A 23,489-nucleotide genomic window follows, 5' to 3' on the forward strand; every position below is an offset into this window, starting at 1 on the left:
AGGAGCGCAACCGTCTCCCCTCTTAGTGTTTCTGCAGAGAAGGAGCGCAACCGTCTCCCTCTTAGTGTTTCTGCAGAGAAGGAGCGCAACCGTCTTCCCTCTTAGTGTTTCTACAGAGAAGGAGCGCAACCGTCTCCCTCTTAGTGTTTCTACAGAGAAGGAGCGCAACCGTCTCCCCTCTTAGTGTTTCTGCAGAGAAGGAGCACAACCGTCTCCCCTCTTAGTGTTTCTGCAGAGAAGGAGCGCAACCGTCTCCCTCTTAGTGTTTCTGCAGAGAAGGAGCGCAACCGTCTTCCCTCTTAGTGTTTCTACAGAGAAGGAGCGCAACCGTCTCCCTCTTAGTGTTTCTACAGAGAAGGAGCGCAACCGTCTCCCCTCTTAGTGTTTCTGCAGAGAAGGAGCGCAACCGTCTCCCTCTTAGTGTTTCTGCAGAGAAGGAGCGCAACCGTCTTCCCTCTTAGTGTTTCTACAGAGAAGGAGCGCAACCGTCTCCCTCTTAGTGTTTCTACAGAGAAGGAGCGCAACCGTCTCCCCTCTTAGTGTTTCTGCAGAGAAGGAGCGCAACCGTCTCCCCTCTTAGTGTTTCTGCAGAGAAGGAGCGCAACCGTCTCCCTCTTAGTGTTTCTGCAGAGAAGGAGCGCAACCGTCTCCCCTCTTAGTGTTTCTGCCGAGAAGGAGTGCAACCGTCTCCCTCTTAGTGTTTCTGCAGAGAAGGAGCGCAACCATCTCCCCTGTTAGTGTTTCTGCCGAGAAGGAGTGCAACCGTCTCCCTCTTAGTGTTTCTACAGAGAAGGAGCGCAACCATCTCCCCTGTTAGTGTTTCTGCCGAGAAGGAGTGCAACCGTCTCCCTCTTAGTGTTTCTACAGAGAAGGAGCGCAACCGTCTCCCTCTTAGTGTTTCTGCAGAGAAGGAGCGCAACCGTCTCCCTCTTAGTGTTTCTACAGAGAAGGAGTGCAACCGTCTTCCCTCTTAGTGTTTCTACAGAGAAGGAGCGCAACTGTCTCCCCTCTTAGTGTTTCTACAGAGAAGGAGTGCAGCCGTCTTCCCTCTTAGTGTTTCTACAGAGAAGGAGCGCAACCGTCTCCCTCTTAGTGTTTCTACAGAGAAGGAGCGCAACCGTCTCCCCTCTTAGTGTTTCTGCAGAGAAGGAGCGCAACCGTCTCCCTCTTAGTGTTTCTGCAGAGAAGGAGCGCAACCGTCTCCCCTCTTAGTGTTTCTGCCGAGAAGGAGTGCAACCGTCTCCCTCTTAGTGTTTCTGCAGAGAAGGAGCGCAACCATCTCCCCTGTTAGTGTTTCTGCCGAGAAGGAGTGCAACCGTCTCCCTCTTAGTGTTTCTACAGAGAAGGAGTGCAACCGTCTTCTCTCTTAGTGTTTCTACAGAGAAGGAGCGCAACCGTCTCCCTCTTAGTGTTTCTACAGAGAAGGAGTGCAACCGTCTTCCCTCTTAGTGTTTCTACAGAGAAGGAGCGCAACTGTCTCCCCTCTTAGTGTTTCTACAGAGAAGGAGTGCAGCCGTCTTCCCTCTTAGTGTTTCTACAGAGAAGGAGCGCAACCGTCTCCCTCTTAGTGTTTCTACAGAGAAGGAGCGCAACCGTCTCCCCTCTTAGTGTTTCTGCAGAGAAGGAGCGCAACCGTCTCCCCTCTTAGTGTTTCTGCAGAGAAGGAGCGCAACCGTCTCCCTCTTAGTGTTTCTGCAGAGAAGGAGCGCAACCGTCTCCCTCTTAGTGTTTCTGCAGAGAAGGAGCGCAACCATCTCCCCTGTTAGTGTTTCTGCCGAGAAGGAGTGCAACCGTCTCCCTCTTAGTGTTTCTACAGAGAAGGAGCGCAACCATCTCCCCTGTTAGTGTTTCTGCCGAGAAGGAGTGCAACCGTCTCCCTCTTAGTGTTTCTACAGAGAAGGAGCGCAACCGTCTCCCTCTTAGTGTTTCTGCAGAGAAGGAGCGCAACCGTCTCCCTCTTAGTGTTTCTACAGAGAAGGAGTGCAACCGTCTTCCCTCTTAGTGTTTCTACAGAGAAGGAGCGCAACTGTCTCCCCTCTTAGTGTTTCTACAGAGAAGGAGTGCAGCCGTCTTCCCTCTTAGTGTTTCTACAGAGAAGGAGCGCAACCGTCTCCCTCTTAGTGTTTCTACAGAGAAGGAGCGCAACCATCTCCCCTGTTAGTGTTTCTGCCGAGAAGGAGTGCAACCGTCTCCCTCTTAGTGTTTCTACAGAGAAGGAGCGCAACCATCTCCCCTGTTAGTGTTTCTGCCGAGAAGGAGTGCAACCGTCTCCCTCTTAGTGTTTCTACAGAGAAGGAGCGCAACCATCTCCCCTGTTAGTGTTTCTGCCGAGAAGGAGTGCAACCGTCTCCCTCTTAGTGTTTCTACAGAGAAGGAGCGCAACCGTCTCCCCTCTTAGTGTTTCTGCCGAGAAGGAGTGCAACCGTCTCCCTCTTAGTGTTTCTGCAGAGAAGGAGCGCAACCATCTCCCCTGTTAGTGTTTCTGCCGAGAAGGAGTGCAACCGTCTCCCTCTTAGTGTTTCTACAGAGAAGGAGCGCAACCATCTCCCCTGTTAGTGTTTCTGCCGAGAAGGAGTGCAACCGTCTCCCTCTTAGTGTTTCTACAGAGAAGGAGCGCAACCGTCTCCCTCTTAGTGTTTCTGCAGAGAAGGAGCGCAACCGTCTCCCTCTTAGTGTTTCTACAGAGAAGGAGTGCAACCGTCTTCCCTCTTAGTGTTTCTACAGAGAAGGAGCGCAACTGTCTCCCCTCTTAGTGTTTCTACAGAGAAGGAGTGCAGCCGTCTTCCCTCTTAGTGTTTCTACAGAGAAGGAGCGCAACCGTCTCCCTCTTAGTGTTTCTACAGAGAAGGAGCGCAACCGTCTTCCCTCTTAGCGTTTCTACAGAGAAGGAGCACAACCGTCTCCCCGCATGTGAGAGATGCTTCCAGCAGTGGCGCTGGCAGTCAGAGGCGCTGCAGGAACCACGGAGGTGCGGGGCCCCGGGACGGCCTGCTGCCCCGCGTGGTGCCTCCCGGAGTGGGCTCGGTCCTTGGCTCCGCGTGGGTCATGGAAAGGCCCCGGTGGTGGAGGAGGCAGATAGCAAGGGCCTGCGTGTGGGATGGAGGTGGCGTCTGGAGAGACCATGCCAACAGGAAAGGGTGGGCTTGGGGTGAAGGTGTGTTTGCAGTTGGCTTCGGACATGCTGCATTAGAATTTACACAACAGTCCAGAGAAATGTTCTTGGAGTAACGGGATTTGGAACTGACTCAGAAGGGAAGCGAGTCTTGGTGGGCAGAGAGCTATGCGTCGTTAGTGCGGGGCTGGTGAAGGCCAGGGTGGAAAGGTTGCGGGAGGGTGGGGTTGGGTGCAGGTCTCCTGGCGCACGTGTCTCCTGGGGGTGCCCTGTGTGCTGGGTGGAGAGAGCCCCAGGTTGCAGAGGCCTCTGACTCGGCATCTTTGTGTGATTATCAGAACTCCTCCGTTTTTCTGCTTTGAACATTATATTGTGCTATTACTCACTCATTTCTTACTGTGATTCTATAGTTTTTGGGTCGTGCTGTAGGCTAAATGGAGGCAGCGTGGGAACTTGTCACAGAATTCACATTACAAATGGGGGTTAAGATGTGTTGCAAGTTCCAAAGCGCCAAGGTTGAAGGCCTGGGGACCTTCTTATCTTCGGGGATTTACATGAGGAAGCTCCAGGAGTTCTTGGGTGGGAGCCTGGCGGCCCCAGGTACGCACGTCCCTGAGGCCCAGCCCTAAGCACAGACCCAAAAGGCCTCCTGGAAGTTGCAGCCTCTCGGGCCGGGCAGGCTCCCTCCTTGGAGGCTTCTCTGGGTTACCTGAGTGTGACTTGAGAATCCCACCCCGCACCCGGTGTGCACTTTAGAGAAAGGGTGTGCGTGTGTGTGTGAGCCTCATCTGTGTGTGGCTGCTTCTGTGCGCAGCAGTGAGCTCTGAGGGACAGGCGGCCTCAGCACCACGCTGGGCATCGCCAGGAAGCTGTGGGACCACCAGAGCCCAGCATTCCGGTGCTAGGTTAGCGGGAGCAGGGCTGGCCCCGAGGGGATGGACACCCTGCCCCGTGTAGATGCCCCAGGGTGGATGCAGCCGCCCACCGCTTGCCACCTGCGCAGTCTTGTGTGGCCTTTTCTTCTAGACGATCGCCCCGTGAGAGAGAGCGAGCGGAAGGCTTCCCGACTGCATTTTGCATCAGAGGACTCACTCGACTCCAAAGAGAGCGTCCCAGCTTCTTTGAAAGAGGGCAGGTATGAACGGAAGTGCTACGGACGCCCAGAGTGTATCTCACTGGCCTGCTGTCAGGAGGATTAACCGAACGTCATTCACTGTGTGCTGGTCACTCTCCAGAGGTGGCCACCAGGAGGGAGGAAGGGCAGAGCCTGGCTGGCGGGGACTCCGCGGACAGTGGGACGGGGCCTCTCTCCTGTTCTCCACATTCCTAGGAGTAATTTTTAATATCGAAACTGTAGATTAAGGTAATATGTGTAAAATCAACTCAGCAAAGGGCTTGTCCTGTCCCTTTCCCGGGGCTGGCAGCTCTCACGTCTGTGGCTGCCTCTGCTTCCAGCTCTCGCTTCAGCTACTTTCTTAGCTGCCCATCCAGCCAAATCCTGCTTCCGGCCGTGAGCACATTCAGCAGGACCCGTAGCTGCCCATCCGGCCAAATCCCGCTTCCGGCCGTGAGCACATTCAGCAGGACCCATCTGCCTGGATCGAGGAGAACTTCTTCCTCCCCCACCCTTTCTGTGACGGTGCCGGGATGCGCCCTCCTGTCTCCCTCCCCATGGCTGGTGCTGGTGAGGCCGCCTTCGGAGACCGTGGGCGTGTGTGTGAGCCGGGCCTGCTTCCCCTTGCAGCCCCAGCCCTGCTGCCTGCATGTCTATGTTCGGTTGATAGTATCTGCGTGTATCCCAAAACCCTAGAGAGACTTCGTGCTTTGTTTATGGGTTGATTCAAGGGGCAGAAATCAGTGGACTCTGTCTGCATAGCCGTGGGAAGTGGTCGGATTGTACACTTTCTTGAGTACCATTTGTCTTGTCTGAGGCTTTTAATCAAATCATTTTTTTTCTTGTGTGAGATGCCTCCACTCATTTTAAACTCCTAGTGCAGGGATCAGTCAGCTTTTTTGTGTGAATGTTTTGGGCCCTGGAGGCTGCGTGACCTCTGTCCCATCTTCTTAGCTCTGCCTTTGCAGGGCAGAGGCAGCCATTGGCAGCACGGAAGCCAGGACAGTGTGCCCGTAAGATGCCCACGCACAGCGCAGGCAGGGGCCCGATTTGGGCCGTTTTTTGCTGCCTTCTGTTCCAGTGTCTCCGAAATGGCTCTGCATCCTTGGGATCGCCTCTTCCCTCAGATACCTGTCCTGCAGCCCCCATCACCCCATTTCAAACCAGACTACTTGCTGCGTGGACAGCGGCACTCTGGTACCTGCACCTTCTGCTCATGTGAGCCGTGCGGGAGAAGCTGTTCATGCCTCTCCTGGCTGCTGGTGGTCTACGCAGCCGCTGGCGTTGTTTGTCTCGAGGGCCTCCCTCCAGCCATGCTCTCACAGGCCGTCTTCCCCTATGTCTCTTCACAGAATCTCTCCTCTGTGCCTGTCTCTCTACGGGGCCAGGTTTCCCCTTCTTAGAAGGACACCAGTGATCGTGGATCAGGCCCCACCTTAATGGCCTCATGGTAATTTGATTGCCTCTGTAAGACGCTGTTTCCAAGAAAGGTTGCATTCTGAGGCAGTGGGTTAAGGACTTCAACATGTCTTTTGGGTGGGGGGCAGGGGGGCGGCACAGTGCGCCACTCCTGACACCTGGAATCCTGCACCCTGGCTGTCATCACTTGTTAGTTTCATGGGGTTTTCTTTTGGATTCTTTGTCATTTTTTACATAGAAAATCATGTCATCTGTGAACAGTTTTATTCTTTCCTTCCGGATCGGTATACCTTTTATTTCCTTTTCTTACCTTACTGCCTTATCTGGGGCTTCCAGCATGATGTTGGGAAGTCTGGCGAGAGGGAGCATCCTTGCCTCACCTCCTGTCTTGGTGGGAGAGCATCTGGTTTCCAGCGCAGCCTTGCGCCTGCTGGCCATGGATGATAGGTGTTGTCTTCATGCGGAGAAGGCTGTCTTCCACTCTCAGTTTGCTGAAAGGAATCATCATGAAGGAGTGTTAGATTTTGCCAAATGCTTTTTCTGCATCTGTGATGTGATCTTGTGATTTTCTCCTTCAGCCTGTTGCTGTGAAGGATTTTCAAACATTGAACCGGGCCAGGCACAGTGGCTCACACCTGTAATCTCAGTGCTTTGGGAGGCCAAGGTGGGAGGATTGCTTGAGGCCAAGAGTTTGAGACCAGCCTGGACAACATAGTGAGACTCTGTCTGTAAGAAAACTTTTTTTTTTTCTTAATTAACTGGGTATGGTGGTGCATGCCTGTAGTCCCAGCTACTCGGGAGGCAGGAAGACCCCCTGAGCCTGGGAGTTGGAGGCTGCAGTGAGCTCTGATCGCACCACTGCACTCTAACCTGGGTGACAGAGTGAGACCCTGTCTGTAAGAAAAATAGAAGTAAATGTTGAGCCAGCCGTGCATACCTAGAATAAATCCTGCCTGATTGTGGTATGGAATTCTGTTGGATTGTTGAATTCAGTTTGCTGATTTTTTTAATTGAGGATTTTTGTGTCTATTCATAAGAGATACTGGCCTGTGGTTTTCTTATATTGCCTTTGTCTGGTTTTGGTTTTAGGGTCATGCTGACCGCATAGAATGAGTTAGGAAGTCATCTCTCTGCTTCCATCTTCTGGCAGATACTGTAGAGATTTGATATACTTTCTTCTGTACAGTGAGCCCATCTGGCCTGGTACTTTCTGTTTTGGAAGGTTATTAACTATTGACTTGATTTCTTTAATAGAGATCTCTACAGTTTGTCTGTTTTGGCAGATTGTTTCTTTCGAGGAATTGGTCGTCTCATCTGAGTTGTCACGTTGGTGGGCCTGGATAGATTTTCATCACATTCTTTTGTTTCCCTTTTAATGTCTCTGGGATCTGTGGTGATAACCCCTCTTTCATGTCGGTTATTCGTGTTTTCTTTTTTCTTAGTTAACATTTCCTTTGCGTGTTACGAATTTTGAACTTTTGGATTAGGGCTGCTAAACCTGTACATGGAACTCAGGCTGGCGTTTCCACAGCTACCCTTGAGCTGGGATTGGGGAGCGGACTCGGTGGGTTAGAGTGTCACAGTCACTGTCTGTACTGAAAACTGGCTGTTTTCCTGCACAGTTGCTAGCTGGGTTCTGAGTTCCAAAAAAGCTCATTCTGATACCTTTTCTTGTTTTTTATATAGTTGCTTTTTTACGGAGGACTAGAATTTGGAGCTCTTTTGTCTGCCATTTTTTGCTGACACCACTCCAAATACATTTTTATTCTGATCTACGAGATTGTTTCAATTTTTTCTCTTCTGTTATAATACATATAGGAATAAAGGAAGCACTTATTCCGCGTGGTTGGAAATGCTGTATTCTAGTCAAAAAATAGTATTTTACTTGGCCTCACATTTACTTATTAAAACTTTACAGTAGTGTTTGGTTGGTGTAAAAGTCACAAACATCACAGAAACTGATGAAAAGAAAGGGAGTAAAAGTCTTCCCCCGCCATTCACGCTGCTGACCGTGACCAGCGGCAACGTGTGGATGCACTTTCCTGCTTTCTCAGGGTGCGCGCGGGCACGGAGCGTCACTCGGTGCGTGCAGACATGGAGCGCCACTGCACGTAAGATTACTCTTTATACCACACGCGACTTTTAACCTCTAGATGATGAGAACAGAATATGCTTCATAGCGAAGTGGCACAGACATGAGGGTTAGTGATTGACACGCCCGCCGGGTCGTCTTTGTGGACGTTCAGAATCGTTGTGTCCCGGCGTGAAAGCGTCAGTCATGGATTTTCTCAGTTGAGATTGTCCACAGTTCCCGTCTTTGATCATCTCAAGACTGAACTATCACAGAGATGAGAGTGGAAGATGACGTGGGTCAACATCCATATCGCACAGAGGAGGTGGGGGACGCCCAAGGAACTGTGCTCAGTGTCAGGCTTCAGGGAGGTCCTGGCCCCAGGACCCAGGCCCCTTCTTTGTGCAGCTTCTGGAGAACTCAGGTTGCAGTCCCCGGGGAGTGGCCCCAGGACCCAGGCCCCTTCTTTGTGCAGTGTTCTGGAGAACTCAGGTTGCAGTCCCCAGGGAGTGGCCCCAGGACCCAGGCCCCTTCTTTGTGCAGCTTCTGGAGAACTCAGGTTGCAGTCCCCGGGGAGTGGCCCCAGGACCCAGCCCCCTTCTTTGTGCAGTGTTCTGGAGAACTCAGGTTGCAGGCCCCGGGGAGTGGCCCCAGGACCCAGCCCCCTTCTTTGTGCAGCTTCTGGAGAACTCAGGTTGCAGTCCCCGGGGAGTGGCTCCAGGACCCAGGCCCCTTCTTTGTGCAGCTTCTGGAGAACTCAGGTCGCCGTCCCCGGGGAGTGTTCCCAGGACCCAGGCCCCTTCTTTGTGCAGCTTCTGGAGAACTCAGATTGCAGTCCCCGGGGAGTGGCCCCAGGACCCAGCCCCCTTCTTTGTGCAGTGTTCAGGAGAACTCAGGTCACAGGCCCCGGGGAGTGGCCCCAGGACCCAGGCCCCCTTCTTTGTGCAGTGTTCTGGAGAACTCAGGTTGCAGTCCCCGGGGAGTGGCCCCAGGACCCAGCCCCCTTCTTTGTGCAGCTTCTGGAGAACTCAGATTGCAGTCCCCGGGGAGTGGCCCCAGGACCCAGCCCCCTTCTTTGTGCAGCTTCTGGAGAACTCTGGTCGCCGTCCCCGGGGAGTGGCCCCAGGACCCAGCCCCCTTCTTTGTGCAGCTTCTGGAGAACTCAGGTCGCAGTCCCCGGGGAGTGGCCCCAGGACCCAGCCCCCTTCTTTGTGCAGCTTCTGGAGAACTCAGGTCGCAGGCCCCGGGGAGTGGGACTGTCCTCGGGTGGACCAGGTGTCGTGTCATGAGCCACTCACAAAAGCAGCGTTCCTGGTCACTGCCCATGGGTTTGTTTTGTGTAGATATCTCTTAACTGCCTTTGTTGGAAACAAGGTCCCCTTTGAGCACATTCTTCTCTGTATAGAGGGTCACCATGCTAAGGTGGGTCATATTCTGACACACCTCTGATTTCAGCCATTATGGAAACATTCTCCCTGAATGTGAAAGTGAACATTTGTAACACTTAACTTTCTTGATCACATGTATCTCCTTGTGGATGTGCTAGGAAAATTGTAATCACATAGCAGAACAGAACCTTCCAGAACTTTAATTTTTGAACCAATCCTAGTGGGGTTCTGTCCAGTGCCGGGATTTGGACCAGTCCTGGTGGGGTTCTGTCCAGTGCCGGGATTTAGACCAGTCCTGGAGGGGTTCTGTCCAGTGCCGGGATTTGGCCCAGTCCTGGTGGGGTTCTGTCCAGTGCCGGGATTTGGCCCAGTCCTGGTGGGGTTCTGTCCAGCGCCGGGATTTGGACCAGTCCTGGTGGGGTTCTGTCCAGCGCCGGGATTTGGCCCAGTCCTGGTGGGGTTCTGTCCAGCGCCGGGATTTGGCCCAGTCCTGGTGGGGTTCTGTCCAGCGCCGGGATTTGGCCCAGTCCTGGTGGGGTTCTGTCCAGTGCCGGGATTTGGCCCAGTCCTGGTGGGGTTCTGTCCAGTGCCGGGATTTGGCCCAGTCCTGGTGGGGTTCTGTCCAGTGCCGGGATTTGGCCCAGTCCTGGTGGGGTTCTGTCCAGTGCCGGGATTTAGACCAGTCCTGGTGGGGTTCTGTCCAGTGCCGGGATTTGGCCCAGTCCTGGTGGGGTTCTGTCCAGTGCCGGGATTTGGCCCAGTCCTGGTGGGGTTCTGTCCAGTGCCGGGATTTGGCCCAGTCCTGGTGTGGTTCTGTCCAGCGCCGGGATTTGGCCCAGTCCTGGTGGGGTTCTGTCCAGTGCCGGGATTTGGACCAGTCCTGGAGGGGTTCTGTCCAGTGCCGGGATTTGACCCAGTCCTGGTGGGGTTCTGTCCAGTGCCGGGATTTGGCCCAGTCCTGGTGGGGTTCTGTCCAGTGCCGGGATTTGGCCCAGTCCTGGTGTGGTTCTGTCCAGTGCCGGGATTTGACCCAGTCCTGGTGGGGTTCTGTCCAGTGCCGGGATTTAGACCAGTCCTGGTGGGGTTCTGTCCAGTGCCGGGATTTGGCCCTGTCCTGGTGGGGTTCTGTCCAGTGCCGGGATTTGGACCAGTCCTGGTGGGGTTCTGTCCAGTGCCGGGATTTGACCCAGTCCTGGTGGGGTTCTGTCCAGTGCCGGGATTTGGCCCAGTCCTGGTGGGGTTCTGTCCAGTGCCGGGATTTGACCCTGTCCTGGTGTGGTTCTGTCCAGTGCCGGGATTTGGACCAGTCCTGGTGGGGTTCTGTCCAGTGCCGGGATTTGGACCAGTCCTGGTGGGGTTCTGTCCAGTGCCGGGATTTGGCCCAGTCCTGGTGGGGTTCTGTCCAGTGCCGGGATTTGGCCCAGTCCTGGTGGGGTTCTGTCCAGTGCCGGGATTTGGCCCAGTCCTGGTGGGGTTCTGTCCAGTGCCGGGATTTGGACCAGTCCTGGTGGGGTTCTGTCCAGTGCCGGGATTTGGACCAGTCCTGGAGGGGTTCTGTCCAGTGCCGGGATTTGGACCAGTCCTGGTGGGGTTCTGTCCAGTGCCGGGATTTGGACCAGTGCTGGTGGGGTTCTGTCCAGTGCCGGGATTTGGCCCAGTCCTGGTGGGGTTCTGTCCAGTGCTGGGATTTGGACCAGTCCTGGTGTGGTTCTGTCCAGTGCCGGGATTTGGCCCAGTCCTGGTGGGGTTCTGTCCAGTGCCGGGATTTGGCCCAGTCTTGGAGGGGTCTGTCCAGTGCCGGGATTTGACCCAGTCCTGGTGGGGTTCTGTCCAGTGCCGGGATTTGGCCCAGTCCTGGAGGGGTCTGTCCAGTGCCGGGATTTGACCCAGTCCTGGTGGGGTTCTGTCCAGTGCCGGGATTTGGCCCTGTCCTGGTGGGGTTCTGTCCAGTGCCGGGATTTGGCCCAGTCCTGGTGGGGTTCTGTCCAGTGCCGGGATTTGGACCAGTCCTGGTGGGGTTCTGTCCAGTGCTGGGATTTAGACCAGTCCTGGAGGGGTTCTGTCCAGTGCCGGGATTTGGCCCAGTCCTGGTGGGGTTCTGTCCAGTGCCGGGATTTGGCCCAGTCCTGGTGGGGTTCTGTCCAGTGCCGGGATTTGGACCAGTCCTGGTGGGGTTCTGTCCAGTGCCGGGATTTGGACCAGTCCTGGTGGGGTTCTGTCCAGTGCCGGGATTTGGACCAGTGCTGGTGGGGTTCTGTCCAGTGCCGGGATTTGGCCCAGTCCTGGTGGGGTTCTGTCCAGTGCCGGGATTTGGACCAGTCCTGGTGGGGTTCTGTCCAGTGCCGGGATTTGGCCCAGTCCTGGTGGGGTTCTGTCCAGTGCCGGGATTTGGCCCAGTCCTGGAGGGGTTCTGTCCAGTGCCGGGATTTGGACCAGTCCTGGTGTGGTTCTGTCCAGTGCCGGGATTTGGCCCAGTCCTGGTGGGGTTCTGTCCAGTGCCGGGATTTGGACCAGTCCTGGTGGGGTTCTGTCCAGTGCTGGGATGCTGTCATGTTATCACGTAACCTGGCTGTTGCTCACCGATTGTCCTTGGTGAGTCACTCTTTAGCATCACTGCAGTGGAAGCAACAGGACCCGGCTGCCCCACGTTTGCAGCACGCTGCTTCTCTCAGAGACTGTGCAGGAATTTTCTTTCTCCTGGTCTGCGTGGGCCAGAGCATATGGCTGGCTTGAGTGATGCTGATGAGTTTGCTTTTCCTTACAGACCGCACCACCCCAGAGCCAAGTGCACCGAGGCCTTGGCCAAGCAGAGCCTGGTCATGGATGCGGATGACGAGGCAGTCCTGAACCTCATAGCAGAGTGCGAGTGGGACCTCGGCAGGCCTCCCGGGAGCACGAGCTTCAGCCAGAAGGGGCGTGAGGCCGACTCTCGTGGTTCCCAAGGTGCGCTGCTCATCTGCCAGGAGGCCAGTGGGTCTGCTGGCTCTGGGATATATATAGTCGTCACTGGCCTTGGAGTCCACAGTTGCTCTTTTTGTGGAACTTACCTTTAAGGGTAGGATCTTCATGATGTGTCTTTGTGTGCTTTCGAATGCCAGCCATTTGGACTACAGAGTTATAAAAGGAGAAAGTTAACATATTTGAGTGTAGTCATACTGCATGATGGTTTAAATTGTATCCTTCTGAGATCACAGGAAAAGGCAAACTGTCTAAAATAGACAAGAAGCCTAGTGTCCTGTGGCAAATGGGGCTGACATCTGCGGCAGCTGCAGGGGGCATAGTCACCGAACTTGCAGGAAACCCTGAGCTCAGGCCGCCACGTGCAGACCTGTAGATCCCAGCAAGGGTGTCTCGGAGACTCCCTTGCCCGGTGGCACTGCCCTCCACTGGGATGTGCTGATGGGCTTTAGCTTCATTTATTCCACCTCTACTGTGAGTTTCTGAGAACTTTTCATGGAAACAACAGGTGGAGACCTGAGTTTGGACTGAAATCTTAGGTTCATCTGTGCAAGGACATCTGCCCTGTGGCAGCGGTGCTCGAGCCATGTCCTTGCCGGCACTGGGAGCTGAGTCCTTTAATCCTAGCTGCTCTGTCAGGGGGTTGTGGTCCGTGTTTATGGCTTTAATTTGCATCCCACTGCTGTTGAGATACTGGCCGTGCCTGTCTCTTCTTTTCTCTCCAGGTCTGCCCACCTTTGTTCTGGGGTTGCTTCTCTTAGTATTGAGTCCTAAGAGATCTTGGTGGTTTTGACACAGGCCCTTTCTCAGGCACAAGGGCTGCCCATTTCCTCCCTTCTGTGGCTGGCCTTTTCATTGTCTGAACAGTGCTTTGAAGAGCACAAGTTTTAATTTCAGTACAGTCCAGTTTATGAAGGGCACAGTTCATTTTGTTTTTTGTTTTGTTTATTTTGAGATGGAGTTTTGCTCTGCCGCCCAGGCTGGAGTGCAGTGGCGCGATCTTGGCTCGCTGCAGCCTCTGCCTCCCGGGTTCAAGTGATTCTCCTGCCTCAGCCTCCCAAGTAGCTGGGACTACAGGCGCCCACCACCACACCCAGCTAATTTTGTATTGAGACTGTCTGGACTCTCTCTTCTGTTTTGTGCATCATTTTGTCTGACTTTGCTCCACTTCATGCTGCTGGATTCTTGCAGCCTTGTCCTGAGTCTCGCAGGCGAGTGGCGCCAGTTCCCAGTTCCAAGCTCTCTTGCTGTTAGAAGTCACTGTGGATTCACTTCGGTGTCACCCAGCACGTGATTAACCCCTCGGTCTAACAGATACCATACACTATTCAGAAGCTTAAAATGTAATTTTTAATGAAATAAAACTTTTACAATATTTTATGAAATATTTTATTTACAATATTTTAATAGAATCCAGACATCTGTTGAGCCCGCAGTTGGTACAGTACCAGTGTGGGGACTCCGGGAAGCAGGGCCGTGAGACGAGGAGGAGCAGCTGCAGAGGGTGCTGTCTGGAGAAGACGCCTTGGAGCCAGCTCTGTGGAGAGCTTCCGCCACCCTATGGAGCGGAGCCGGAGGCCTCCCGTGCCCCCGGGCCACACGCGTACTTCACCCCACACCCAGGTATTTACGCGTGTCTTAGTCTGTTTTCTGTTGCTGTAACAGAAAACCACAGACCGAGTAATTTATAAAGAACAGAAGCTTATGTGGCTCATGGTTCTGGAGGCTGGGAAGTCCAAGAGCACGGTGCCGGCACCTGGTGCTGGTCCTCCCGTGGCACAGGCGGAAGCATGGTGCAGGCAGAAGCAAGCTCAAGACAGAGAAATGGAGCTAGACTCATCCTTTATCAGGAACCCAGCCCTGCGCTACAGCATTCCCGCCTCCCTGAGGGCTGGCCCTGTGACCTGTTCCAGACTCATCCTTTATCGGGAACCCAGCCCTGCGCTACAGCATTCCCGCCTCCCTGAGGGCTGCCCTGTGACCTGTTCCAGACTCACCCTTTATCGGGAACCCAGCCCTGCGCTACAGCATTCCCGCCTCCCTGAGGGCTGGCCCTGTGACCTGTTCCAGACTCATCCTTTATCGGGAACCCAGCCCTGCGCTACAGCATTCCCGCCTCCCTGAGGGCTGCCCTGTGACCTGTTCCAGACTCACCCTTTATCGGGAACCCAGCCCTGCGCTACAGCATTCCCGCCTCCCTGAGGGCTGGCCCTGTGACCTGTTCCAGACTCACCCTTTATCGGGAACCCAGCCCTGCGCTACAGCATTCCCGCCTCCCTGAGGGCTGGCCCTGTGACCTGTTCCAGACTCACCCTTTATCGGGAACCCAGCCCTGCGCTACAGCATTCCCGCCTCCCTGAGGGCTGGCCCTGTGACCTGTTCCAGACTCATCCTTTATCGGGAACCCAGCCTTGCGCTACAGCATTCCCGCCTCCCTGAGGGCTGGCCCTGTGACCTGTTCCAGACTCATCCTTTATCGGGAACCCAGCCTTGCGCTACAGCATTCCCGCCTCCCTGAGGGCTGGCCCTGTGACCTGTTCACCTCTTAAAGGCCCTCCGCTTAATACTGTTAGAGTGGCAATAAGTTTCCAGCCTAGGAACTTTGGGGGGTTCCTTCGAACTACAGCAACATGAAATCCCTGTCAACTTTTACTCCCTTCAGTTCCTTTTTAAGTAGTTAAATATTTTTCACAACGTTTGCTTTTACTATGAAATTTCTCCTGTTCTCTGTGTATTTATTTGTTTGTGGAACTCTCCAAAATGTCTTTGGAAAGAATGCAGCACATTGAAATTTATAATCCATTCATGGTTTAGATTCATGGTTGGTAAATAGGTGCTTTTTCTCTGCACGAGTGTGTGTGCACACCCTCCCTCACCCTCTCACTAATGCACACACACTTCTTTTAAGTGTATGGGCCCAGGTTATGGCAATAGCTACATTTTGAAAATCAAAGGCGAGAAAAGTTAACCAAGAGCGTCACGTGATACCATGTGATGGCCACCTATGTGGCGTAAGTATCAGAAGACCTCCTGCCGTGAGCAGGCCAGACACAGTGGCTCACGCCTGTAATCCCAACATTTTGGGAGGCCGAGGCAGGCGGATCATTTGAGGTCAGGAGTTTAAGACCAGCCTGGCCAACATGGTGAAACCAGGTCTCTACTAAATATACAAAAATAGCTGGGCATGGTGGCGGGCACCTATAGTCCTAGCTACTCAGGAGGCTGAGGCATGAGAATCGCTTGAACCTGGGAGGTGGAGGTTGCAGTGAGCCTAGATGGCATCACTACACTCCAGCCTGGGCAACAGAGCAAGACTCCAACTCAAAAAAAAAAAAAAAAGAGAAACCTTGTCTCGCATGACCCTGGCACCTCCTGGAAGCTTGCTCATGCCCAACTGGTGAGAGGCAGGGGTCCTAGCCAGGTTGTCTGTCAGCCGCTGCAGGATGTGGTGGGTCATCTTGAGTTGAGCAGGCCGTGGTGGAGGCCAAGGCTGTGCCCGTTTTGTGCCTTCTCCTGCCTTCATTGTCCTTCCACAGACAAGTTCGCCCTCCCCCGGGTCTTGTGTGTCCTGGGGGCTTAGTGGTCGGTACAGTGCACAGGACCCACCACTTTAGGGACCATCAGAGTCTGTCACTTCACTTGTCTTCAGAGATGGGCGTGTGCTTAGACGTTGTTTGGAAGGCGTTGTTGAAGCGTATTGCACGTCGGTCATCACGGGGTGAACACGCTAAGCTGGGCGGTCCGTGTCTGCTTCATCCAGACTCCCCCAGAGTTTGCGTGTTAGCACGTGTGCCCCAGTATGCCCCTTTCTTCCCTCGGCACCCTCCCTCTGCGTGTGTCTTTGTGCAGGTGTACGGATGTATGTATGCACGTGGATAGGTGTGCGTGTACATATGTAAGTGTGCGTGTGTGTCCATGTGTGTATATACATGGGCACACACATGCCTTTTAAAAGTTACAGTGCTGAACACTGCACCCAGAGAATTTGGCCTGACGTGCGCCCCATCCTCTCTGTATCTCAGACTCCGTGGATACCGAGGACTCGGCCTCTTCTCAGAAGTTGGATTTGTCAGCAGAAATGGTGCCTGGTCCCCTGCCAGCCCCCGGAAAGTGCAGGAAGCGAAGAATGCCTGTTGGAAGATTCCAGACGTTTTCGGACCAGGAGGGTTTGGGCTGCCTGGAGAGAACTCATGGGTCCTCCGTGCCCGAGGAGAGCCTGAGCAGACAGGACAGCTCAGAAAGCAGGAACGGGAGGACCTTGTCTCAGCCTGAGGCCTCGGAGACTGAGGAGCAGAGGTCTCGGGGTGTGACCGACACCAGAGAGGTGAGAGAAGGGCTGGGGAGCAGCAGGCCCACGGCACCGCCTCCCTAATGCGGGGCTGTTACGGCTTTGGTGGGGCCGTGATTACGCCTACGGCACTGACTGTGTTCCTCCCTGATGCGGGGCTGTTACGGCTTTGGCGGGGCCGTGATTACGCCTACGGCACTGACTGTGTCCCTCCCTGATGCGGGGCTGTTACGGTGGTGCCGTGATTACGCCTACGGCACTGACCGTGTCCCAGGATAAAGGGAATCATCACACTTAGGGTTCCAGGGCGCTTGCTGCTGCGTTTTGTTGGACGTGTGCCTCTGTGCCACACGCTGTCCTGCGCTGCTGTTCTGAGTGGAAGCCCCGTGGTGGAGAGAGGGGACTCTGCCTTACGGTGCACAGGGCATTTGTCTCCAAAGCTGGAATCGGGCATCTTGGCCGGCTGAGCCATTGATGACCCTTTCGTGAGGGGAGGATCCTGGAGGTCGCTGTGATGAGAGACCGAGTCACTCCGCCCTCAGGGTGACCTAGAGGTCAGGGGGACAACTGGCGCAGGCCCAGTCAGAGGCGTTGAGACACACCTGCTGTAGACATGAGTGCAGACCACCCAGAGGGGAACAGGCAGGGGCTGTTCACTTGGTACTTGCCACAATGAGGGCTTCAGACTCCCATGCAGGCAGAGGAGCGTGAAGGTGCGGAACTGTGGGACAGGAAGGGAGGCATGGCCGGAGCTAGAGGCAGCTCCGTAGCAGCATGGGCTGGTGGGGGGGTCCCAGAGCTGGGTGGGGCGTGTTTGACGTCCCCGGCAGGTCCTGAGCTGGAAGGAGGCAGAGATGGGGGAGGTGGGCGGTCTGTTTCAGGGTTATTGTTTGACTCCGGGCCATTGCTGGGGACAGCGTCTGGCACCCTCTACCAGCCTGACTGTGGGCGCAGGCTGCTTCCTGGGCAGCTCCTTTTGAACACAGGCTCTGACTGCGGCCTGGGTGTGTCTTCCGCTTCCCTGTCTGGGTTGAGGGGAGGAGTCTGGGGCCTGCTTGAGTTGGGAATGTGTGGGCCCCGTCCTGTCCTGTCATCGAGACCTCGCTCATCCAGGACCGGTGCACCTGGCTAAGCCTCACTGGGCAGGCACTGCTGAGCCGCCCTCCACCTGGCTCAGGGCTGGGGCCTCAGGGCACCTGTCCTCCCCTCCGTGGTGCGAGGGCATCCCAGGGTGCGCTTGGGCACCTGCTGGCATTCAGGACCTCAGTTACTGACTCGCTGGCCTCATGCTGTTGTTTCCATCACAGCCGTCTCCCGGGTCACACTCGGCTCTACCCGGGAAGAAGACGGCCCTGCAGGCGGCGCTCCTGGAGACGCTCTTGGACCTGGTGGACAGGAGCTGGGGTGGCTGCAGGTCCCTGCACAGCAACGAGGCATTCCTTGGTGAGTCAGGGCGGCCGCTGCTCTTGCCCTGTAGGCAGCGTCTGTGTGGGTTCCGGGGTCCTCTGCGTGTGGTGACCTAGGAGTCATCTCAGCCCCAGGTGTCCTATGTCCCCTCGCACGAGCGTGTGATGGTCCCGCGCCTGGGCCCTCCCTGGCAGTCTTTGCATCTCACACTGTCCAGGGCTCTCGGGAGACACCACATGGGCCTGGACCTGTGGGTCCCCCGCTGTGCTCTGGGGTGTTGGGGGGCCTGTCACCTCATTTTGCTCAAAATGCTGTCCAAAGGGGCTTGGTTCTGATGGCTGTGATCACATGGGGATTTGGAGTTTGGAAGCTGCTCAGCATCTTCTCCCCCGATCCAGACGTGTAGCCTGTGCTGGGCCTGGATTGCAGAGCGTTTGGTTGGTGTGGGACCCAGGAGGGTGGTCCCTCCCCAGAGAGGACTTGGGTCTGTTCGATTCTACCAGGCAACCCGTACATGAGCACACTGGGGCCTCCCTCATCCAGGGTCACACTGGGAGACCAGGAGATGCCGTCCCCAGTGGCACCTTCTCTTTGTCCTGCATCCTGGGGTGTGGCTGTGTGTGTCCCTCAGGAGCCTAGCCAGTGTGCTTCTCCCCGCAGACCCTGGGCACGGCTCTGAGCTGTCTGAGTGCGCCTTGCAGTGTTATAGCCCCTCAGCTCCTAGAATGAGGACGCCCTGCAGTCGCAGCCCACCTGGACCCCAGCCCCATAAACCTCTCCTCTCCCTAGGCTGGTGTCCTGTGGGAGCCTCCTGAGCTTGTCATCGTCGGTGGCGGGGGGACTGTCCCAGGCCCAGGCCACTGTCCCAGTGTGGAGTTGCCAGCTGTCGTCTGCATGGCGGTTTCCACACAGGGCAGTCGGTGCTTGTGGAAGGCGCAGCGAGTTGTGGCGGCGCCACTGAAACCTTGAGACGTGGCGGCCCCTGGTTGCCCCTTTTCTTGGAGGTCACCTCTTCTCTTTGTTCAGTTCCCACCCTGCCCGTGTGTGGACGCACAGAGCCTGAGGTGGTTTTGTGGCGCCAACACCCCTTTCCCCCCTCCCTACCTGTCGTCTTTTTGAGGCATCGTCTGTGTGATTCAAAACATACTGAGCCGATTTTGTTTACATTTCATCCTTTAAGCCTAAGTGCTAATGTAATATTTGATTTTCACTCCTAGCTCAGGCAAGACACATCTTGTCATCTGTTGAAGAATTCACAGCAGCTCAGGACAGCTCTGCGATGGTGGGTGAAGATGTCGGCTCCCTGGCTCTGGAGAGTAAGTCCCTGCAAAGCCGCCTTGCTGAGCAGCAGCAGCAGCACGCCCGGGAGATGAGCGAGGTGACGGCGGAGCTGCACTGCACACACAAGGAGCTGGTGAGCCCGCCCTGGCACTGTGTCTGTGTCCATGTGACTGGGGGAAACATGGCTCTGACTTCCGGGAATGAGGGCAGCTCCTTGATGCCACACTGTCCCAACCGCCATCTCTGCAGCCCCATGTCTCCACTCCCTGCCCGGGACCCGGCCACCCCCAGGAATGCGGCCTGCCCTGTCTCACAACAGGCCTGGAGCACTTTGGAGACAGCAGTGGCGCTGGCCACCTTCTCTCCCCGGGCCCAAGGGACCCTCCACCACTGGGCAGTGCCGGGTGCTGCAGGAGCCAGGCCTGGACGTGACTTTGTCTTGCTGACCCATCTCTCAGGGCCTCGAACTGGGGAAAACTGAGGCCACTCTCCTTTTATGAAGGAGATGACGGCCAGTGTCTCATGGTGAGCTGGGGCTACAGGGCAAGTTACCCCAAAACCAGCAGCTGAAAACCTGCATTTATCACCTTGGATTTCTGTGTGTTGGGCCTCAGGCTCAGCTCAGCCAGGCTCCCTCCTTCCGTCTCAGCCGTGGGCCGGGGCCGCCGTCTCATCTGAGGCCTCATGGGGGCTCCGTCTCAGCCGTGGGCTGGGGCCACCGTCTCATCTGAGGCCTCACGGGACAGGATCCTCCCAGGCTCCCTCCACGCTGCAAGGGCCTCCCCACGGGCTGCTGGCATCCTTAGCACAGGGAGCTGGTGGTCAGAGAGCCACACCCAGGCAGAAGCCGCCCTCCGGGAGTCCTGGTGTGAGGGCAGAGCCACGTGAGGATGTGCACACCCAGAGGGGCCTTGTCAGCATCTGTAAAATGGGAGTGAAGTCGGCCCGGGACGGCTTCGAAAACTGCCTCTGAACTTGTCTGACAAGTACATACTGTCTGTTTCATGGGAACCAACATCTCAGAGATCCCACACAACGCTTCCTCTTTAGAGAAGAAAAAACACAGCAAAACAACACAGGCAGCCTCTGTTTAAACGCACGTGGCCCCCCCACCCCGTCTGGAAGCCTCTGCACGTGGCCTTCATCTGGAAGCCTCTGTATTTAAACACATGTGGGCCTCCTCCATCTGGAAGCCTCTATATTTAAACACACGTGGGTCCCCATCCCCCATCCAGAAGCCTCTGCATTTAAACACATGTCCCCCTGTCCAGAAGTCTCTGCATTTAAATACACATGGCCCCCCATCCAGAAGTCTTTGTATTTAAACACACATGCCCCCGCCATCCCCCATCCAGAAGCCTCTGCGTTTAAGCACACGTGGTCCCCCGTCTAGAAACCTGTGCATTTAAACACACGTGGTCCCCCGTCCAGAAGCCTCTGCTTTTAAACCAACGTGGCCCCTCCTCTGGAAGCCTCTATATTTAAACACACGTGGCCCCTCATCTGGTGGAAGCCTCTGGATTTAAGCACACATGGCCCCTTCTCTGGAAGCCTCTATATTTAAACACGTGTGGCCCCCTGTCTGGAAGTCTTTATACTGAAACACACATGACCGGCTGTCTGGAAAGTGAACTGGGCGTCGTCACTGATGATGTCTTTTCTGTGGGACACAGTCAGGCACACCCCTTGCCCTTCTGAGCCTGGGATGAGACAGAGCTGACAGGCGGAGCCCAAAGGTGTGCCGAGCACCAGTGCCTCCAGGGGTGGGAGTCACATGCAGCTGTGGCTGCCGTGGACGCCTGCTTTTTCGCCCTCTGCAGTTTGCCTAATCCCTGCAGTTTGCAGGCAGCCCTGGGCCTCTGGACAGAGCAGCCCTGGTTCCCTGTCAGGGTGAGTGATCCGGAAGAATCTGGCAGCCCAAGCCCCACGGGTAAGGAGCAGTCAGCACCGTCAGGAACCCCGCGGAGGGAGCAGCCGTGCAGGCTGGTGGGCACTGCTTTCCAGGGAGGCCCACATCTGTCACTCCAGAAGCACCCAAGTTTACTCTGCCACGTGAGGACGCTCATCCCTCGGTCACATGAACCTAGACCTTGCTTCCTTTGGAAGCTGCAGTCGGGTGTCCTGAGGCAAGGTGGCCCCACTTCCAGCTGCTGTGCCTGGCACAGCCTCTGAGGCAGATGGGCTGCGCCCAGCTTGGGTGCAGTCGGTCCTCTGTTCCCTGCACCTGTCGTGGCCTAGACTCCAAAACATAAAAAATTAGGCGTGGTGGCACACTCCTGTCATCCCAGCTATTTTGGGAGGTAGAGGCAGGAGGCTCAGGAGTTGGGGGCTGCAGTGAGCTGTGATTGCTCCACTGCCCTCTAGTTTGTGCGACAGAGTGAGACTTTGCCTCAAAGAAACAAATGAAAAAGAGCTGGGAGCTCACAGCCCTGCCTTAAGAGCTCACCGCATCCTTGGGAGGCAAAACCGTGAGACGTGGCACTGCCAGGAGCTTTCTGGACGACCCAAAGCACCGCGTGGAGGGCAGGTCGTGCTGGTTGGCGCCACTGCAGCAGACACCTTGGGGAGAAGGCCGCGAAATGAAGAACGGGCCAAGATAAGCCTGAGGGGAATGGTCTCAGACCCAGCGATCAGCTTTCACCATGGGCGTCGGGGGCCTGGCGGGCGCATCCATGCTGAGGGGGCTGTCGGCGGGTGGGCTCACTGAGCGGAGAAGGATAAAGTGGCGATACCCCCAGCACGAGGCTTCTGCTGCACAGACTCAGGCGCTCCCTCCCCTGGTGGCAGTGAGCTGGGGCCTGCTCAGCACCCCCGGCCCCAGGATGTGCCTGCTGGTGCCTGAGAGAGCAGCAGCCAGGTGAGACGGGATCCCTGGGGACCCTGGCCGCAGGTGCTGGCGGCTTGGATGGCTCACACCTCACCAGACACCCTGGGGCCAGGGAGGGGCAGAGGCTGCCGTGTGGCTGCAGGCGTGGCCCTTTCCCCTCCTCGATGACAGCTCGTCCTGTGCTCCAGGTCTTCTCCATACTTTGAGGATATGAAAGGAGCCAGAACAGAAGGGGGTTCCTGCAGGGCCACCGGTGCCTCATACTGGCACCAAGGCCTGGGGCCCGCAGTGTCCGTGAGGGCCTCCTGGAAGAGACAGGGTTCCCCCAGCCGCCACCAGCTGCCCTGCCCAGCATCAGGCCTGCAGGTCCTGCTGGAGCACATGCCTCAGGGAGACTCAGGAGTGGGGCTCTCGCAGGATGGGCGCTCCTTTCCATCCCTCTCCTCACTTCCCCCCTCCCCCGAGGGTGCTGCAGGGCTGGGCAGGGCGGGCTGGGAGCAGGGAGATGTACCGTGAAACTGAGTTACTTCCTTTCACATCGTGACTCCCAAGTACGCAGAAGGAACCCTCTGGGGATTCTCAGGTTTCAGTTTTACTTTCTATACGCATTTTACTGAATTTGACTTGTGCACTTAAGTGTATTTTCTGTGTCCGCAGGATGATTTGAGACAACATTTAGATAAATCTTTGGAAGAGAACAGTAGGTTAAAATCGCTTTTGTTGAGTATGAAAAAGGAAGTGAAGAGTGCAGACACTGCAGCCACGTTAAATTTGCAGATCGCTGGTAAGTTGATCGTGTATTTGGTCACTTTGTAAACTTTAGATGTTCAAATGTGCCTAGGTAGACTTTGTTTTAAATTCTTCACTGAGGGAAGTGAGCAGCAGCAGACGCAGTTGGTAAGTGGGGAGCCGAGCCCCTGCCTCGCTGGCTGGGGTGGAGGCTGCCCCGGCCGGAGTTTATGGCACACGCGCGTGTCTGGGGCAGTCCTGGCATGGATGTGGGAGGCAAGGCCACCCCTGTCCTCACCCTGCCCGGCCGTCCTCCCCTCAGCACAGGGTGTCAGGGCTGCAGCTGCTGGAGGGGCCTGGTCACTGTGGGGTTTGCTGCTCCTGTCTGGCGTCCTCCCATGGTTATGCTGCCATAGAATTTGGTGAATGAGCCTGTTGCCCAGCGTCTCAGCGTTACAGATTCAGGTTGCATTTCTGGTGAACCCGTGTCTCTCCCGAGCAGGCCTGCTGTGGTCAAGATGCAGATCTTTCTCATTTCCCTCTCTTCACTTTTTTTGTTCTGTTTTGCTGTTTTTACAAAAGTGTATTCAGTATTTCAAGTTCAGATACCTGGATTTTAAATAAGGAAATGTTGATGGAGTCTGCTGTCCACGGTAACCTTCTCGGTGTGGCGTGGAGTCTCTTGGAAGTTTTAACTCATACTTCCCTGAGATTGACAAGTGGAGCATCTCTTCCTGGTCTAGCCTCTCAGGGGCTCGCGGACTTTTCCTCAAAGGCCAGGTAGTAACCGTTTCAGGGCGTGTGGGTCTCACGCTGTCTGTCCCAACCAGCAGTGGCCTTTGCGGCAGGGAGGCAGCTGCGGATGAGGCCTGTGGCCGCTCTGTCTCCTTTGGGG

General features: G+C 55.7%; 1 protein-coding gene across 5 annotated transcripts in view; it reads left to right on the forward strand.

The window, feature by feature from the left end:
* Positions 1–23,489, forward strand: part of CEP72 (centrosomal protein 72) — a 53,051-nt gene that overhangs the window by 12,269 nt on the left and 17,293 nt on the right. For all 5 annotated transcript variants that reach the window (XR_010112104.1, XR_010112105.1, XM_063604129.1 and 2 more), the window contains exons 4-10: positions 4,139–4,247; positions 11,869–12,047; positions 13,473–13,685; positions 16,085–16,386; positions 17,658–17,793; positions 18,975–19,171; positions 22,523–22,649. Coding sequence is in view for 3 of the 5 variants with exons in the window: in XM_063604129.1 (XP_063460199.1) it covers positions 4,139–4,247; positions 11,869–12,047; positions 13,473–13,685; positions 16,085–16,386; positions 17,658–17,793; positions 18,975–19,171; positions 22,523–22,649 (1,263 nt within the window). In the remaining 2 variants the exon portion in view is untranslated. The remainder of the gene's footprint in view (positions 1–4,138; positions 4,248–11,868; positions 12,048–13,472; positions 13,686–16,084; positions 16,387–17,657; positions 17,794–18,974; positions 19,172–22,522; positions 22,650–23,489) is intronic.

This window comes from Pan paniscus, chromosome 4, assembly GCF_029289425.2.
Source record: "Pan paniscus chromosome 4, NHGRI_mPanPan1-v2.0_pri, whole genome shotgun sequence".
Classification (NCBI taxonomy): domain Eukaryota; kingdom Metazoa; phylum Chordata; class Mammalia; order Primates; family Hominidae; genus Pan; species Pan paniscus.